The sequence below is a fragment of the Acanthopagrus latus genome, chromosome 17 (genome assembly GCF_904848185.1).
Source record: "Acanthopagrus latus isolate v.2019 chromosome 17, fAcaLat1.1, whole genome shotgun sequence".
NCBI classification, from domain to species: Eukaryota; Metazoa; Chordata; class Actinopteri; order Spariformes; family Sparidae; genus Acanthopagrus; species Acanthopagrus latus.
Genome location: NC_051055.1, coordinates 22,531,844 through 22,550,555, shown reverse-complemented (window position 1 = coordinate 22,550,555; position 18,712 = coordinate 22,531,844). Strand labels below are relative to the sequence as shown.

General features: G+C 46.8%; 1 protein-coding gene across 1 annotated transcript in view; it reads left to right on the top strand.

Moving 5' to 3' along the window:
* Nucleotides 1-18,066, top strand: part of LOC119005424 (forkhead box protein O3-like) — a 33,696-nt gene extending 15,630 nt beyond the window's left edge. The window contains exon 2 of the mRNA XM_037073018.1: nt 15,302-18,066. Within this exon, the coding sequence (XP_036928913.1) occupies nt 15,302-17,020 (1,719 nt within the window). The 3' untranslated portion in view covers nt 17,021-18,066. The remainder of the gene's footprint in view (nt 1-15,301) is intronic.
* The last annotated feature ends 646 nt before the right edge of the window (nt 18,067-18,712 follow it).

The window sequence follows — 18,712 nt, the reverse complement described above, 5'->3', positions numbered from 1 at the left end:
GCTGCTGCACCTGATCCGTCACGTGTTCCTTGCGCAATGCTCACATGCCGTTTTTTTTTTTTTTTTTTCTTTTTTTCATTTTCTGACTCCGTGCCATCCGTAAACCTTCAATCTTTCAGCAGAGCTGGCTTTGGGCCAGATCGTATTGTTGTCATCACCAGGGCAATAACGTTAAACTACGCTCACAGCAGGTGCCAAAAAGCAAGCTCACAAATGTTTCACTGGGACAAATGTATTACAGAATAGGCCTAATCTGTGTGTGATAAATGCTACGTCAGGACAGCAAACAGATGGATCCCTGGACCTGGAAAACCCACTGAGTAAGCAAACGGGGGGGGGGGGGACTTAGCGCTTGTGCTAAGGCAGCTAGCATTGTGGAGGCTGTTCTGTTAAATGTCAGGCATGTTGATTCTAGTATTCAGCGCAGGGCCTCGCAGCGCAGGTCACAGACCTGGAGGGATACAGGAGGGATCAGAGGGATCACTCCGAATAAAGAGAGTAAGTTAGTGAAAGCAGTGGCGGTGGAATGGCTAATCGACGAGAAGCGTGCCGACACAAAGTGTGAGACAAATGGACGGATTCATGGGCAGACGTACAAATGAATGAACTGATGGTTGAAGGGCCGGCACGAACGACCGCAGGTGATGAAGTGCCGAGACGGGGGCGAGGGAGGGAGGGAGCGAGCGAAAAGAGCTGAATGTCTCACATGTGTAGAACAGTTGTTTCACCTTGCTTGCGGTTAAGAGTAGGTCAACTAGCAGTGATGCTTAGTGCGAAGAAGAGGAGCGACGCAGAGTGGGTGAAAATGGGAGCAATGGGCTGTAATGGAAAGATGTACGCGAAGAAGGGAAAAGCAGGATGGATAAATCTGGAGCTGGGGATATGAAAAGCCGCAAAGCACCATGCTTAAGTGAGGGCATGGCTTGAGAGATGCGGGGAGGGACGGAGAGGGTCAATCAGAGATGCAGAAGGAAAGGGGGTTGGGTTGGATGGATGGAGGGAGAGTGACAGAGGGGAGAAAATGACAGGGGAGGGGGCAGGCGATGGGGTCTCTGCGGTGGGGCGGTTGCGTGACTGAGAGGAAAGTGCACCGCTGTGTGTGTAATGCTCTCAAGACGGATATTAAGACGCACCGCCCGACTCGCGCTGCCCCTCTCTCTCCCCCGTTCCTCCTTCACTCTCCTCCATTCTGCTCCCTCTCTCGCTCCCTCCGTGTCCACTAATGATCCTCGCGTCCTGCCACACTGCCAGGCTGAGTGATGCCCACTGACAGTCGCACTCAGGCGGAAACGCTGCAGCCCCCCCCCCCTTTCCAGGAGTGCAGTGACACACACACACACACACACACACACACACACACATATAAGATACAGAGGTGTAGCACTTTCTCACATACATGTATCAGCTCATGCAAAGCTGCTGACAGATGTCTGTGTGTGTGTGTATGTATGAGAGAGAGAGAGAGAGAGAGAGAGAGTATGCGACCATCAACCACAGACAGACAGACACACACACACACACACACACACACACACACAGAACCCTTCACAGTCACGCACTTACAGTAAATATGCCTCCATCCAGCTGCATCTGTCTTCAGGAATTTTTATGTGATGGATAGATGTGGGCCATCGAGGTAATCACAGGGTACAGCTCGCTCGATAATGATGCTACCAGTCTCTGTTTTGGCCTGTGAGCCCGATCACAAATGACTTTAGTAACAGCGGACGCCGCAACAATGACGAGACGGTACAGAACATAGGGGCAGCGCAGAAATGTTCATTTGGTTTTTCTGCAGGTACGGCATTGAAAGTTGCAGATTAGTCATTTGACATGATGCATATGTAATCTCACTTTATTTTGCAATTCAGATGACATAATTAGACAAAAGGGGATAAATGCGTTGAAGCGTTCCGAGTTAAATCGTGAATCTCTCTTGAACTCAACCTCTTAAAGTGCATCGAGCATTTGCCAATGCAGTCCATTCTCAAAGGTTAATTCCCCTCTCAGTGGTTTCCCTCCATCACGCCTGGAGTGTGTTGGCAGCAGAGGCAGGAACGCTCAGGAAAAGTAGCTCGTGGTGCTGCTAGCTTTTTTTAAGTCTGTGGCGAGGGGCCCAAATGCACAGGGGCATCCTATGGAGGTGGCCTTTGTAGGTAAGAAATAAAAGTCTTTTTTTTAGACATATATGTTAAGCCTCCTTTATATTTAACGCCTTTTGACTGATACCGAGGGAGGAATACAGTGGTTCCAACGCCTCGGAACATAAACTGAGAAGATAGGGTGTGAAGAACGTCCAGAATGTGATAAATTAATGTTAAGACACTTCTTTAGAAACATTTTTCAAAAATTCAAAGAAATGCTTTGTTCTCGTTCGTTGCATACGAAACGTTAACATGGATCCTCTTGATGTCAGGGCAGTTGTGGGAGTCCGAGAAGGTGTCCTGGCTGAACCTACCTAGATGCTAACGCCAACATGGAGTTAGCGCTGCAGCTGTTGTTTATGAGTTAAATGATCGCATTGTTTCCACAGTGGCTGCAAAAATGACATGGTTAACTTTTTCTTTTGTAACTTTTAACTTTGGTTACTTTGTATTTATGAACATTTCTCACATCGTCCACATTCTAGAAACTGGGGACAAAAAAGGCAAGTAAGCGTCAGGAAAAAAACAAAAGCAATATTAAACACAAGGTCGAGGGACAAAATGTGCTAAATGTATTTTAAAAACAAATGCTAGACATGGTACAACATTTATGAGAGATTTATCTGATTTGCTAAATGAACACACACTGCTTCTTTTTCTACCAATTCGTTTAAAGTCCAAAAGGCGTCTTTAACAATATCAACAAAGAGGCCAGCAGTGGGGCAGTTTCCCTCGTTTTTGACGGCCTTTGAACTTGCAGCCAGCGAGATATTTAGGAGGTAGCCATCATCTTAACTTGGCCCGTCAACATGGTTAACTTTTAAAACTCAAAAAGACAGCAGAACTTAAAAACCGAAGCGACATATTAACTACACGTCCGTTTAAGTATCTATAAAATTACAGTGTAGCATCTTTGACAGCTGAGTGCATGGTGCTCACAGCCCAACTAAAATGTGTGGTATGCGTTATGTTGTGTGATGTACATCGGTGTCACACTTTAAATTTAGCTGCAGTCACAAGATGATTTGTTAAGTTTCTCAACCCGTCGCCTACATATGTGACTAATTGAATGAATGCTCCAAATAGAAATGATCAATATGATGATTTTGTCTGGCATGTTGTACAGAATATGAGGTAGAGCTGCGATGATTAATCAATTAGTTGTCAACTATTAAATTAATTGGCAACTGTTTTAATAATCAGATGGTTGCTTTGAGTTATTTTCCAAGAAAGAAAGCAAAAATTCTATAAATTTCAGCTTAAATGTGAATAATTTCTGGTTTCTTTGCTCGACTATGACAGGAAACTGAGGATCTTTGGGGTTGCTGATGAAACAGGTTACTTACAGACGTCATCTCAGACATCTCTCACCATTTTCTGACATTTTATAGACCAAGCAACTAATTGATTATTCAAGAGAATGACGGACAGATTAATCGACAGTGAAAATAACCGTTAGTTGCAGCCCTGACTTGGGGAACACCTAGTTATGTTTTATGTTGATAGAAATGGTGCTTGTGTGTGAAATCCTGCTCTGTCCGCCATATAGAGGCTAATAGCTTTCCATTACTTCCCATTAAAAAAAAAATTCCCACCACCGGCCCTCCCTCCAGTCGCTTTCCATTCCCGTGCTTTTCCCGCCATAATCCAACCGATCCGAGCAGAGGCCCCGATCCTGACTGCCGAGGAGAGGTTAGGAATTAGGTCACAGCATCTCACTCCTCTAATTAGATGCTGTGAGTGTATGCATGTCTGTGCATGTGCACGTGTGTGTATGTGTGTCTGGGTATGCGTCTGCACGCCGGGTGCTCTTAATCCGTACGCGGCCTCAAGAGTCTTGGGAAGACGCGTTAACCCGCATTTCTTGTTACCCCTCCACATGCTATGAGGAGTTTTCTGACGTCAGTGCTTGAATTGATGATGAGGAGGACAGTTGGCGATGAGGATGCCGAGGCGGAGAGGTTTTCCCCAGGAGTAAAAAAGAGCGGGTCAGATTCGGCCATAAAAGATGCATGTGAGGCATTAACATTCCCGAAGAACAAGCTCCACTTCAGAGGGGCGCGCTGGCCTACACGGCCCGGTGTCACGGGCAGGTTAGCATTCACTTAGGGCTCAAACCATCAGCGAGATGTATCTCCCGACTTCTCGGTGGGAGTAAATGGCATTTAAGGTGAAAGAGCTCTTCACCTCGCTCTCGGGAGCCGTGCTGATTTGTTCCATCCTCTTTTTTCCAGAGATGTATCCACGCAGGGGGGCAGGTCGAGGAGAGACCTACCTCTGCCTCTGCAGTTTTAATGTCCGCCCGTGTTTTTCTGTTCATCTCAGGACGTGTGCGTGCGCGTTGACATGACAAAGAAATCGACTTGTTCATAAAAAAAAAGCCTGTGTGAGTCATTTGGAAGTTTTTTTCTACCCACTGAAACATACTGTTGCAGCAGCTCAGTGGGGTGTGTGCGAAGAGGGCAAGGGGGTAAACAATCGGCATACACTGGGAGGAGAGATGATGAGAATGAGGGATCATAGAGATTCTTCTTTTTTTTTTATGTGTGAGTGTGTGTGTGTGTGTGCAGGCATGTGGGCATGAGCCAGAGCGTGTGTGTGTGTGTGTGTGTGTGTGTGTGTGTGTGTGTGTGGGAGATGGAGTATAAGAAAGAGAGAGTAGCGCGGGGTTAGTCTTAATTAAGTTTTCAGGAGGCTCTTAAAAGGTCATGGCACGCCTCGGCACCCCCTCCCCACCACCTCCACCACGCCCCGCCGAAAATTTCACTTTCCCCCCTTTCCCTTTCCCTTTCCCCTCCCTCCCGTCCTCCTCTCCCTGCCTCACCTCCCCATCGCGATCCATCCAGTCATCAGCCCCCCATCTGTGCACATTAGCCATTCATGAACACACTCATTAGGGTGGGAGTTTGAAGCGATTGTGTTCACTAGTCGGCGGCTGGAGCGTGGCGATTAATATTTCAGCGTCTCCCGTCGAGGAGCTGAGAGCAAGTTTGGCCCTCTTAGGCTAAAGAGTGAGAGAGAGTGAGAGAGAAAGAGAGAGAGAGAGTGCCTTCCCCCTCCCTCTCTCCCCCCTCAACCCCAACAAACCTTCCTCCTCCTCCCCCCCTTCCCCTCTCCGACTCCACAACTTACAGTACGTTGCCCCCCTATTTCCATTTATTGCACACACAATGATGATTTGGATACACATTTTTGCCCACGCACACACACACACACATACACACAGAGAGGAGACCCTAACTCAAACTGACTTAATTGGGCTCTTTTTTGTTGCAGGAAACAGGGGAGAGAGGAGGAGGGAGCGAGGAGGCAGGGGGGAAAGGGGGGTAAATCCTGTCTTTTCTTGTCCCCCCGTCTCCGCCTCACTCCTCTCAGTCGGGCCGGAGTGCCTATCTCTCGCTCGCCTTCATTTTCTCTCGTTATGAGCTCTGCGCCCGAATTGGTCAGGCTCGAGTCTGAGGTCGGAGAGGTTGAGGCGGGCGGTGGGCGGTATTCTTTACTGCATATAACCACAGCGAGCTCGTTCAGGACGGATCGATACTCTCCCTCGTTCGCACTGTACGCCGCTACTTGGAAGAAAAATTTAAGGCAGCCAGGAGCGTCGGGGGTTATCAGGCAGTCAATATTTGAAGCACTGCTCCTGAATACAGAAACCACTTTGACCCCACGGTTGAGATCTCTCCTCCCTTGATTTTCGCAAGCATCCTGCTTCTGAGGGGCCCGTATCCACACCGACGTAGATGAATTTTGAAACATGTTTTTCTGTTTGGCAGCGCTTTTGATCAGCAACAGTTGACAGTTGGAATCTTAAAAAAAAGAGGGGAAAAAACGGAAAAGATGGATTGTTCTGTAAATGTGGACGTAGTTGTTGGTTCATTGTCGCGCGTGTGCGCTGTCGTGAATCCTGATGGCAAAAAGCACACACTAACACTGACATTTGTAAGTGGGTTGAGTGTGTTCTGTCAAAAAGACCTGTTTAAAAATGATCTCAAAGTGCCACCGTGGAGTGAAACTTTCAACAGAGTCAGATTTTTCAGATTTAACAACGTTGTGGACCGTCTGAGTGACGCGGTCACTGAAGCCCCTTTTGTCCTTGATCTCATTCATATGTCTGAGGCTATGTACACTGATACATTTATGGATTTAAAAACTGATTATTTTTCTGTTTCGTCCCTCCATCCGATTCAAAGTGAGATTCTCTACACCTTAAAGCTTTTTTTTTTTTCCCCCAGAGTGGATGAATCAAAAAAAGCTGTATTGGATGCTCATAAAAGCCCCAGTGGTACTTCGTGGGCTGTCACATTAAGATGATAGATTGTACCAACCAGTTACATACATTGACAATTAAATGTCACATAAATGAAAAAAAAAAAAAAAAAGAAACCTGAAAAACAAGAATACAACTAATAATCACAGAGACGGTTGCGGGCTAAGAGGTTTTGGCTGTGTTTTTGAAAAAGCTTGAAAAGTTGTCAATCATGTGCTGAGTGTTTTCGACAGCTCTTCCAACAGGTAGCATTTATAGCCATCATTCACAAACAAAATCACTATTTTATTTGTACAGTCTGACAACAGAAACTGAAAGATATGACAGCGACGACGTCCATAGTGTGTGTTGAAACAAAAAAATAATGGATCGTAGGAAGTCAGAGGTGGCTGCTACCCCGCTGATACCAAGTTGAGCATCCGACTGTTTTTGTTTTTTTTTTTTAATTTATTATTAACCGTCCGTCTATTAGGTTTTGTGCACAGCAGATTTTAAAATGATAAATTCACCCACAACTGAAAAGTCATTATCTTGAGTTTTGGTAGTTCACAAAACATTTCTGGAGCTTCACAGCGAAAAAGCGAGTTGCAGCAGTCTCCGAAACATCTGAAGTAGTTAGGGACTTATTTTAAACCATAAAAAAAACCACCCCCCTCCCCCCCTGCAAAAAAAAACATCAAATGGATCCATACAGCTCATCTGGCGAAATCTCAGCCTCCAAGTATCCCAGAGGTCAAAAGCTGATTTGAAAAGATGTTACATTTTACACCCTCGATCATGGCTGAGCTAACGCTTTCAGTTTTACCAGCAAAAGTGAACATTTTGGAATGAAGAAGAGTGTAAATAATGTTTTTTTCAAATCAATCCGTGATCTCGGGGCTTATGGTTTTCACGTTTTAAAAAGAGCACCCATCTACTTCAGTTGTTTCTAAGAATGCTGCAACTCTGTTTTGCCGCGAAGCTCCAAAAAAATGTTTCGTGGAGTGCAAAAACTTCACCCGACATCCCAGCTGAAAACGGCTTACTTTGAAATATTTTGGTGAACTTAACCTTGAAGAAAGACAACCTGAAAACATGTTAACAGCATGTTTACATTTGTGTGCTTTACTGTGGAAATGTCATGAGGGAAAGAGAAAAAGGTAAAATAGTGTGTTTTAAAATAACCTCGCAGGGTTATTGGTTGCGTTTGTGTACTTTGTTGTGCGGCCTCATTGTCCACAGGGAAAACATATGCGCCTTATTTTGTGTGTGTTTGGCTGCACGGCGCTATTCTACGGTCTGAAGGATAGAGGCTGTTGCTGAAGGTCAAGGTTGGTTCGGAAGAGGAGGTTACAGAGAGAAATGCCTCCATACAGCCTTTAACTACCTCGGCTTCTGTTGTTCACATCCAAGCAGGCCTCCACATTCAAGACCCTCTCCAACTCTCCTTTGTTCCCCCATCCTCTTTTTGTTCTTCACCCACCTCTGCCCTCTCGACCCTCCCCCCGCAGATACACTAGACACCCCCCCTCCCCTCCCCTGCCCTCCGCTGCTTTTAATTCTAAGCATGCCATTCACCATCTTCCTCTCCGCATAGGTTTGCAAATAAGTGGGAGTCTATGGGCTGTGCGTGAGTAAGTGGAAGTCTGCAGGCTGAAGTGTTGCATGTGGGGTAGGCATTCATGGGGAGCACACTGATGGCTAATGAAGTTCCTCTGCACCTCGTAGCCCTATTAAACCGCTGCCCCCTACCTCTACCCACTTCACCCCCCACCTCCCGCTTCTCCCCGAGGGAGAGAGTTGGCAGGGAGCGAGCCGGCTGCTATGGCAACAACAAGGAACCCTCCCTCTCCCACAGGTCTCCTTAGCAACTGGTAGCTTGGCATTGCGGTAATGAGTGTGCCCGGTGTGCCAGGCTTTGTGTCATGTTGGCATGTGTGTGAGAGAGTGTGCGCATAGGTGTGCGTGCGTGTGTGTGTTTGACCATGCATGTGTGGTTGTTTGGTGCAGTTTGCCAATTTAGGTGAGAGTTAAAAATGTGTGATGACAAAGAGACGGGGAGCCACTACTTGGTGCCGGTCCAACAGAAAAAAAAATTGTGAGGCTTATTTTATTAAAACGTTACCGAAACTGGCACTTGACTGTACCCACTTATGTGTCCTGTGTCTGTGTTCTGCAGATGTGCGACTGTGTTCCAGTGCGATTTTTTTTTCCAGCGCCCTGATTGCAGTCATTTTTTTCCCTACTGTAAAATTGAAGCAATTAAAGGGACGATCGGATGAATTTTGCATGCCATGTGCATGGCTGCCTATGAGTTTCCTGCTCTGCTGAAATTAAATTAAACGCTGAGAATGATGTTTATTAAAGTGTGATCAGAGGTGTGCACTGACCTTTAGAATGTGGGAAATGAGATTCTCATTGTTATGAATGAGATTATGTAGAGGCCGAGTGTGGAAAAAAAAAAAAAAAAGCCTGGGCCTGCATTGATTTCATTGTTGGCCGTCAGTTTCTTTGTACATAGCAGAGGGGAGGTTTCAATATAATCAAATCCACACTGTGCCTGTTGGCTATTAAATGGACTGATACACAAATATAGACACACAGGCGCTCACATAAATGCAGATTGACTTGTGCAAGCTTTGCACGCACACACATATCTCGCAGATCTTGTAAAAAAAAAAAAAAAACAAACTGTAAAAGCCTCTCCAGAAACGTGCTGGTCTTTAACAAAAGCATGGCAAGCCCAGTGGAAAATGTTAGTTTGCTCCCTAGACGAGGTGTGAAGTGCGAGCAGGCGGCCGGCCCCACAGGTGGCCCAGCCCAAACACCTGTTGTGTGAATTCTCAGTGGGAGGGCGTGAGCTCTGCCTACCTTGCGGGTCCCGGTGGAAAAACCACACCTATGCGAGATGGTGACACGTGCTCACTCGTGTGCCCACAGCCACTCCGAGGCTCCCCCCGTTTTGTGCGTGGGCGTCAGACGTGATGCCCAGATTGTGTCCCCTTTGTGCCCACCGGAAACACTCAGCTGTCCCTGGCATCAGGCGAGCGGATTTTCCGATCCCCTATCCGGGTCTCAGATGCTCTACTAATCTGTCAGCATCTATTTTTACCCACCAAAGCTGCGGCAGCCCTTCTCTATCCCACACCCTGCCACCCCAATGCCAACCATTCCCTTGGCGCCGGGGCGGGCACCGCTGATGACTCGCCAGCCATTGGATGCAATTAGTGCACAGTCAGGCAGGAATCCCCTACCAACTGCATTACACCCCTCTCCACAGCCACTTCCTGATCTGAGGCTACCAGACACACTACCGCACACTTGCTTTCCATTTTAAGCCTTTTTATAAATGGCACTCCTGCAGTGTTGTGGAATAATAGGGTCGGATACAGAGCACCTTTCACAGTGCTCGAATCACTCTACTGTGCAAACTCGGTCTATTCAAGTACAGTGACAGCCAAGGGAATGCACATTTGAATTGCACCTGTTCAGATTTGGCGTTGAGATTAAGTGAAAGTTCTGTTTCTAATAGGACCGGCTATCGGTGTAAAGTCCCTCAGTTGCTCAGGCTCATTTTAGCCTTTTCTGAAATGATCCTATTAAATAAAATAATAATAAAAGCCTGAACTTTTTGCTGTTTTTCCTGTGAATCGTATTTATTCATCAAGAAATTACAAATGCTGCCAATCCTCGGAGACCCCACAGTGATACACCGAGATAGATGCGATTCCTAATCCCAGGTTTATTTCGTCGCCAACAAGGGCTGTAATGTGCCTTGCATGCCAATGCAGTCGTGACCACTGCTGTGGAGGCGATGATGGCATGTGGCAGAGAAGTAACTGTTTCTCACCTCCTAATAAAAGAGACTCCTTTTTAATCTTTTCAATTTGATTGCATTCCAAAAACAGGCCTGTCTGCCCATCTGTCTCTCTTAAAGAAGCCTCCTAAAGGGATTTTAATCATCTGACTCTGGGCTTCTCAGGCAAATAGCTACATCTCTCTCTCGCGCGCGCGCGCTCGCACACACACACACACACACACACACACACACACACACACACACACACTCTCTCTCTCTCTCTTTCTCTCTCTCTCGCTCTCTTTCTCTCTCCCCATCTTTCTCACACACATATACACACACAAACAATTTCCAATTTTCTTCCTTGTACTCGCTGTCATAGTCTCACTTGTCTTCTCTCACTCGGTGATACACCATATCGTCTCAGCTCCATTGTGCCGTATCTGTGCAGCCATTAGGCCCTTCAGTCCCTCTTCAAGTCCCCCTCAGACACATAAAATTCCCCCAACCCTGTCCCTATTAATCCACATGGCTCTAAATTCTTTATTTCCCTTCAAAGGGACAACGCGAGCCGTGACATCAATCATGGAAAGCGAATATTTAGCCGGCGCTAATTTCCACCAATAGCCTGGAGACAGGCTTAGCTGACAAAACTCATTCCTGTGCTGAACAAAACTGCTTGTGTTGAAACCTCCCCTCCCCCTGATCCCTCCTGCCTTCTGCACAGGCAAAAAAACAGCATCACAATAAACACAGTTAGTGCTTCTGTTACTCCCCCTTGATTTAGGCTTATCAAAATGAATGTGCACCGTAGAGGGATACCCTTTGACAATACATAATGGCTCCATTCTGCATGAAATGGTTTGGTAATACCAGTCGAGTGTGGCAAACGGCTTTACCCGGTGCCACTACAAGAACAGCTGCTGTGTTCTTAGCTGGGCAAGCGCACCACGCTGCTTCACCCTTGAGGTTGTTTGAATCGGGTGAGTGGTTTCTTTTTGCTGGTTCCCAGACCCCACTCACAGCCCTCAGTTCCTCACTCAGTTCTGTTTGAATGAGTGCGCATTGGCCACAAGATGGGTCTTATAAACCGTTTGACCTGTTTCCTCGCCCCTCCATGTGTGAGCATGTGTGTGGGTGTGTGAGCGGGTAAAAAAAAAAAAAAAAAAACCCTGAGTGGGTTCTGAAGGGGGGGACTAATGGAGGGGGATGGGGTGAGTAGGGGGCATTTTGAGGGCATCTCTTTGTGTGGCTTGGAGGGGCCCCTTGTGGTACCTCCATATTCCCACCCCTACCCCTACTCCTACCCCTCCACCTCCTGCTGTACCCCCCCAGCACAGCTGTCCCCATGCCAGTCAGGTTATCCCAGATGAACCATTGGGCTCGTCATAACACCCCCTACCCCCATTCTACATCGAATCCCAATTTAACATCTGACTGACATCTTGGGAGTGGCAACAGAGGGACGCATCGGGCAACAAGCCAATGTGGGCAGAGTGGTGGTTAGACGTTGTGTGGGGATATGGTATATTGAGCACCCATACTGGCCTTGTAATACAGGTGGATTGTGTGGTTAGTCAGACCTTGATGTGTGCTAAGCCTCTGCAGTGATAGCCATTAAATGCCATTGATTCCCAACCCCTAAATAGGCCTCTCCAGTCCCTGAATCAAACTGAGTTTGCATGGCAGAAGGGTGGGGGAACATTAGAGCAATTGATTGGTATTGTAAGATTTACAAGAGCCAGATAAATGGTTCTTAAAGAGGTTATTATGGATGAGTACCAGGAACGTGTTTTCTGCTCATCAACAAATATTGAGCCATAATCTGTTGGACCAGGCTCACACTAGAAATGTCTGTGTCTGCCTGGCTGGAACACCTCATTTCCTTCCTTGAGCCAAATGAAAACCCTCTTACTGCTTAGTCCACCTGTGTGTTCATGGAAAAAAAGTGTCAACATGTCAGATTTGTTGAAGAGGGCCTAAGCTTTTAATCTGAGGACAAAGAGTGCTATGCTGCAGCTTGCTAGCTATTGTCTAAATATCTAAATCAGCTATCAGGATTTTTAGGCCTTAATGAGAGTTGAACCCAAGCTGATTGCTTTCCTGCGGCCAAGAGAACCGTGTTCACCTTAATTGACTTTGATTGCTCCATAAACTATTACCTTTATCCTCTTACACTTTATGGCCAAATTAACCCCTTTCAGCCTGATTTAGTGTCTCTAGAGGATGAAGCTGGATGTCCCTGATAACAAAACAATGAAGTCACACCTCTGCTTATGACTCTGTCTGTTCTTTTCAGCATTACGGGTCCAGGCAGTGCATCTCTCTGTATAAGCCCAGCCACTGGTTCATTCATTATTTAGAGCCCTCTCCACTCAGCCCATTGTATTAAAGGGGGTATGATTTGAATAGGAAGCAGCTTCCTGGACCCAGGCGTGTGATGTGTGTGTTCCTCTCTGTCATTGTATGTTTCTGTGGGCTTCATCTGTCTGGCTCAGCAAGCCAGGGGGCTGAAAGAGAATTTCCATTTTATGAATATTTAATACATAATAAAGTTTTCAATTTTATTCTATTCAACCCGTAGGGGTAAAAATGTGGCGACGCCAACCCTCAAGGACAGAGTGCAGAGTAAAGGTAGTTGATTCGATAGAGGCATCAAGAGTACGGTTAACATCAGTTTACTGCCTCAGAAATCATCTACTAAAAATGCACACACGCAAACATTAAGAGTAGTTCAACATTACATATAACCTACATCCTATAAAGGTTTTATGGTGTCCTTAATTCACACAGCTCAAACTTCCTTTATGCTGTATAACTATTGGATCATAGCATATCCAGGCTGCCCGCTGTGGCTGCGGTGACCTGGCATGGCTCTGTGTGAGACACCCAGCTGGGAGTGCCCCTGAATCAACTTGGGATTAGCCCAGGATTGTCTGGGATTACTCGGGGATGGAGGGGGATTAGCAGTGACTGCTTGTTTCGGGGGCGTGAGGGCCATAGGCTGGCCAAATTGCCCCTGACTCAGACTTAGGGAACAGGAGGCGGACAGAACCACACCCACAGTTGAACCACCTGCAACCTGAGCTATTCTTAGATTCTAAAACACACACACACAAACACACACAGGAACAGGAAGACAGGGAAAAACATGTGGTGGAAAACTACACGACAGGAAGCCATCAGCTAGCGATGATGATGCCATGGCTGGCCACTGTCCGAAATCTCTCAAATCTCTCTAGCAGGTGGATTCATCAGATAAAGAGGGTTTGGGATGATGACAAATCCCTCCAAGTTCAATGGGGCTGCTCTTCCCTCATACAGGGATAAATCGCGATTGGAATCAGACAGGTCACACAGAGTTTCAGCATGAAGTGGTTCAGCTCTCTGAAAGATGCCCCATTTTTAACCGGCCGTGGTGGAATGGCATGAAAGCTTACATATGTTTTAATTCAGGCATGCTCAGGACTTGATCGGGATGGTTTGGAGTGGTATGATAGGTGGATGATCCAGCCAGGGTGAGACAGGGAGTTGGCGCGGCACGTAGAGAAGCCGTCAGAAGCAGGGAGCGGGCATCCCCTGCGGACCTGCACTGCTGAGATGAAAGGCTGTTTAGTGTTGGAGCAGCAGCATCAAACAACCGCCTCCTCTTGCATCCTTTCCCCCATCCCCCATCCCCCTCCATCGCTCTCTCTCACTCTCTTGACTCTCACCACAATATGATATAGTTCTGCTGTTGCACGTTTACCCGGTTGCCATGGTTACCCAATGCCGGAGGTGTCACAGTGAGATAACCCAAGGAGGCATTCACAGATCACCTGAATTCAGTTCGCCTGCCATTTATGTATTCTCCGCCGCAATTTGATTTATTTGTTTCCCTGCCGTGCAATTCAGTGTGAATACAAATAATCTGCAACATAATGGAGATGGTGAAGGTGTGACTACCCCTCAATCTGAATCTATCTATTGTACCAGTATATTCCTAAACCGCAGGAGGTGCTTTTGATTTGATATTTTCCTGCTTGAGCATCAAAATGCCTCATGCACAACAAAGAGCCGGATTGCAACGACAGACTCTGTTGCACATCAGAAACCATCAGCATTCAGATGTAAATGATAATACCATAAAAAAGTATATCCTTGGAATGACTGAGTCACTGACTGTAAATGCCTGTGTAGAGGATAATTGGAAAGTAATTTGTGACACACTGTACAACTGAAGGCATAGAGATTGGAAGCGTAAGGGGAAAAGGACTGTTGTATGCAAAGTTGTGTTTGAAATAAGGAAAAGAAAAATCTGAAAATATGTAGCACTGTGTGACAATAGAAAAAGCGGGCTCATGATGCAGACAGAACACGGGAGGGGAAGGCAGATAGGCAGTGAAGGTAGATGTCGGAGGGTGGGATACATCCATTAGCCTTCCTTGCTCCCGGCTCAATCTTGCGATACATCCCCCCATTCAAACTACGAGAGCGAAGGAGACAGGGCTGGCACTAAGCCAGACTGGCACCGACTTCAAACATACAGTACGCCCAACCACAGCAGCTTACATCAGCCCGGCTGAAAGGAGCAGTAGAGGAGGACAGATGGATTGACGGAAATGAAAGTGGGAGGATTGACGTGCATAAGGAGAGTGTCTTAAAACTGAGTTTCAGGTCGTTTCAGGTTGGATGACGCTAACGGGGTCTTGCTCCGTGCCAGCTGTAGCCATCCTCGGGACATGTTTGTGTTTCTGAATTTGCTCTCAGTTTTATGACTTTGGTTGACACTGATTGCACAGAGGGCCGTGTATCTACTCTCTATCTAATAATAGACATAGAAGCGACCTGATAATTTGCCGTATTATTTCTGTGACTCAGCATGTACAGATGGAATGATTTATAAGCAGTTGTGACAGCTGTGGTTTGTGATCAAGTTTGTCAGCATTGTTGGTTCTTATGTTTGATGTCAAACATTCTTATTTTCCTCTGAAACATTTTATGAATCTTATGCAAATTTCACTAATTTAAAGCATTCCTTTCCTTGTTTGTGTACACATAATAAGCAATGTGTATATATTACAATTTAATTTGGTGCTTCTCTCATCATGTGTCTCTCTCATCTCTCTGCAGAACTCAATCCGACACAACCTATCCCTCCACACACGTTTTATCAGGGTGCAGAATGAGGGAACAGGAAAGAGTTCTTGGTGGATGCTAAACCCAGATGGTGGCAAGATGGGCAAAACCCCCCGCCGGCGAGCAGTCTCCATGGACAACAGCACTAAATATCTAAAAAGCAAAGGTCGCATCAGAGGGAAAAGGGTTGGCCGTCCTGGGATAGGAGCTGGGTCTGCTGTAGTGGGGCTTCAGGGCTCCCCTGACCATGGCAGCCCACCAAGGAAAGGCCACCCAGGATCTGGAGGTGCATCTGGTACAGATGGAGAGTTTGATGCTTGGACAGACCTTCATTCCAGGGCCAGTTCGTCAGCCTCTACCCTGAGTGGACGTCTGTCACCTATCCTTGCAGAGGGAGAGCCAGAGGAACCAGAGGAGGGTGGCCTGTCCTGTTCCACCTCTCCCCACCTGTACCCCTCACCGACCAGTGCCCGCTCTCCATCCATGGGGACAGGGAATCGCTGTCCTCCCTTGGAGCAGCTGCCTCAGCTTGCTAACCTGACAGGTGCCATCAGTCTAGATGAGCAATTGATGGAGGATAGTTATCATCACCATCACCCATCACAACAGCACCAACAGCATCCAGCTGTTGGCAGACATAAGCACCAAACACCTGTCTACCACTACAGCTCTGGAGTGAAGGGACAGAGCCCCTATGGGACTGGAGTCTACAGTGCAACAAGCATGGGGATGTTGTGCCACCACTCACCCATGCAGACCATTCAGGAGAACAAGCCAGCCAGTTTCTCTGGAACCATGCGGGCGTACTCCAGCACCAATGCCCTGCAGAGTCTGCTAACAGGGGGTCCAGCTGGGCAGCCATACTGTTCCAAGGACATGATGCTGGGACAGGAGAGGGAAAGCCATCCATTGATGGGTCAAACTAGTAATGGAGTAGGCTCCAACCATCACAGCCACCTCCCTGGCCACCACAATGGCCACAGCCACAGCCACAATGGACCTCTTAGTCACAGCTCAGCTCATAGCCATAACAGAACTCACAGCCATACTCATAATCACAACAATGTAACCAACCACAACCACAGCTCACCTCACAGCCTCGCCCACAACGGTCACAACCTCAGCCAGAGCCATAACCACACACCGCCCCGGGCTGCGGCCCTGACCCCTCGCGGCAACAGCAATCAGCTCCACACCTACAACCACAAAGCTCCCTACCTGTACAGCCCCCCATCACACGCCCACCTCCCAGCCTCCACCACCCTGCCCCCAAACCCAGCAGGTATGCTTGGCATGCCTCAGGACTCCTGCCATGTGGCCACCGCCCCACACCCCCGTCACAACCATTACCCTGACCCACAACACCAAGGCATGACTAACGGACCATACCACCACAGCCAGGGCATAGGGAATGGTAATGTTGGTAGCAACTACCACAGCTATCACCAACCTCATCCTCATGAGAGACTACCAGCTGACCTGGACATTGACATGTTCCACGGAAGCTTGGACTGTGATGTGGAGTCCATCCTCCTCCAAGACATTATGGACTCTGGGGAGGAGATGGACTTTAACTTTGACTGCTCCCTAGCCCAGGGGGTGGGCATCGGCATGGGTATGGGCATGGGTGTGACCATGGGCATGGGGATGGGAATGAGCGGTCTGGCTGGTCCTCAGCAAGCTCACAGCAACCAGAGCTGGGTGCCTGGCTGAAGCCTGAAACAACACATCCTACCCTCTTAAAAGAACTACCCTACCCATGAAGCACTGTGCTCAACTGTGACATTCCTGACTTGACGCAGAGACTATAGGACCAACACTCCCGTCTCTCTTTGTTGTCTTGACAATTCTTCTGTCGCCCTATCCTTTTTTGATTTCCCCTCCCCTCCGATAGATCTAGTTCATGTCACATTAGGTTTTTCTTCATATCAGCTATACTGTGATGACAATCTCTCAGCTGTGCTAGCCCAACATCGCTTCTCATCTACCATGAGAACTGAACTCTCAATGCACTTTATTGCAAGTGGGTCACATCTTGCAGTGTACCGTGTTCTCAGAGCAGCTCAGGCAGAGCTTGGCATGTTTTGTAAGGTGGCTGTAGTGCTTGACGGCAACAAATGAGGAAATCACAAGCTCCGTTGGTAAAGTGTCAGATCTTGGCAGTGAATTTAAATTAGACTCCTTTTCTCATATGCTGTCATTGTCATGCTGCAGACAGTAATTTGTGCAACCAAAAAAAAAAAAAATCTACAGTTGCTTTATGATTAGATCCTTGATTTTCAAATTAGTTTTTCATATAACCTTCAACATTGCCTGTTCTTTATCACTCACCTCAAGTTAAAGATATTATAAAATACATTTAACATTCAAAAAACATTCAATTTAAGAGGTTTTGACACAGGTCTGAATGCATTAATACAACATGTTTACAAACCTAATTCCAGAAAAGTTTTGTAAAACATACATGAAAGCAGAGGGCAACAATTTCAAGTGTTATGGATTGAGGATTCCACTTTCACACTCAATCCTGATACTATTACCTGCAACCAGTTAATCTGTTTACCTGTGAAGAGTTCCAAATAGGTGTTTCTTACATTCCACAACTTTTATCAGTCTTTGCTCCTATTGCAGCTTGTTTGGTGCTAGAATCAAATTCAGATTGAGCATAATCTTACAAAAATAAATTGAGCTGATAAAGTCAAATATTAAATATATTGTCTTTGTACTGCTTTCAATAAAGTACATCTTGTTCCATTTTTTATCTGAATTGGGGTTGTAAATAATGGTCTCAAACCAGTTTTAATGATAATGACATTCACATGTTCATCGGATCCAATCATCCATCATCTTGCATCAGCAGCCCCGTTATTTACAGCTTCATGCATTCAGTCCTTGGCACTTTGACCTTTATCTTGGATGCACTGTTTTTTTTAACGCCCTTTTGCCATTGGTTTCGAGAGTGTTGTCACTACATCGCTAAATGGATTCTATCATTACTGGCTCACAAGCAATTTGGTGAATTAAAATGCTGTATCACCTTGTCTCACCTGGGGTTCTCGTGCCAGTTTCTCTCTCTCTCTCCTCAAAGTCTCTCCTTCTCTCTGCCTGCCAGTGGAGACAAAGTGACCATTCCTCACACCGAGCCATTAATGTGGCTTGATTGAAATTCAGCATCTTGCTTTTAATCTCCAAAGTGATGCGGCAGCGATGCGTCATTATTGAGAATCTAACGCATCGTCCTCCCATCTCTCACCTCGGCCGCCCAGGCCGCCGCTCGCCTCTCCGACTTAATGTGCCAAGAAAGCGAGACAAAACTGTGATTAACGCCAAGTCACTCTGCCTGCTGTCCTGCTCTGAGAAGGGGCCAATGTCACTGTCCGCTTGCCTGCTCACAGAGGGTACACA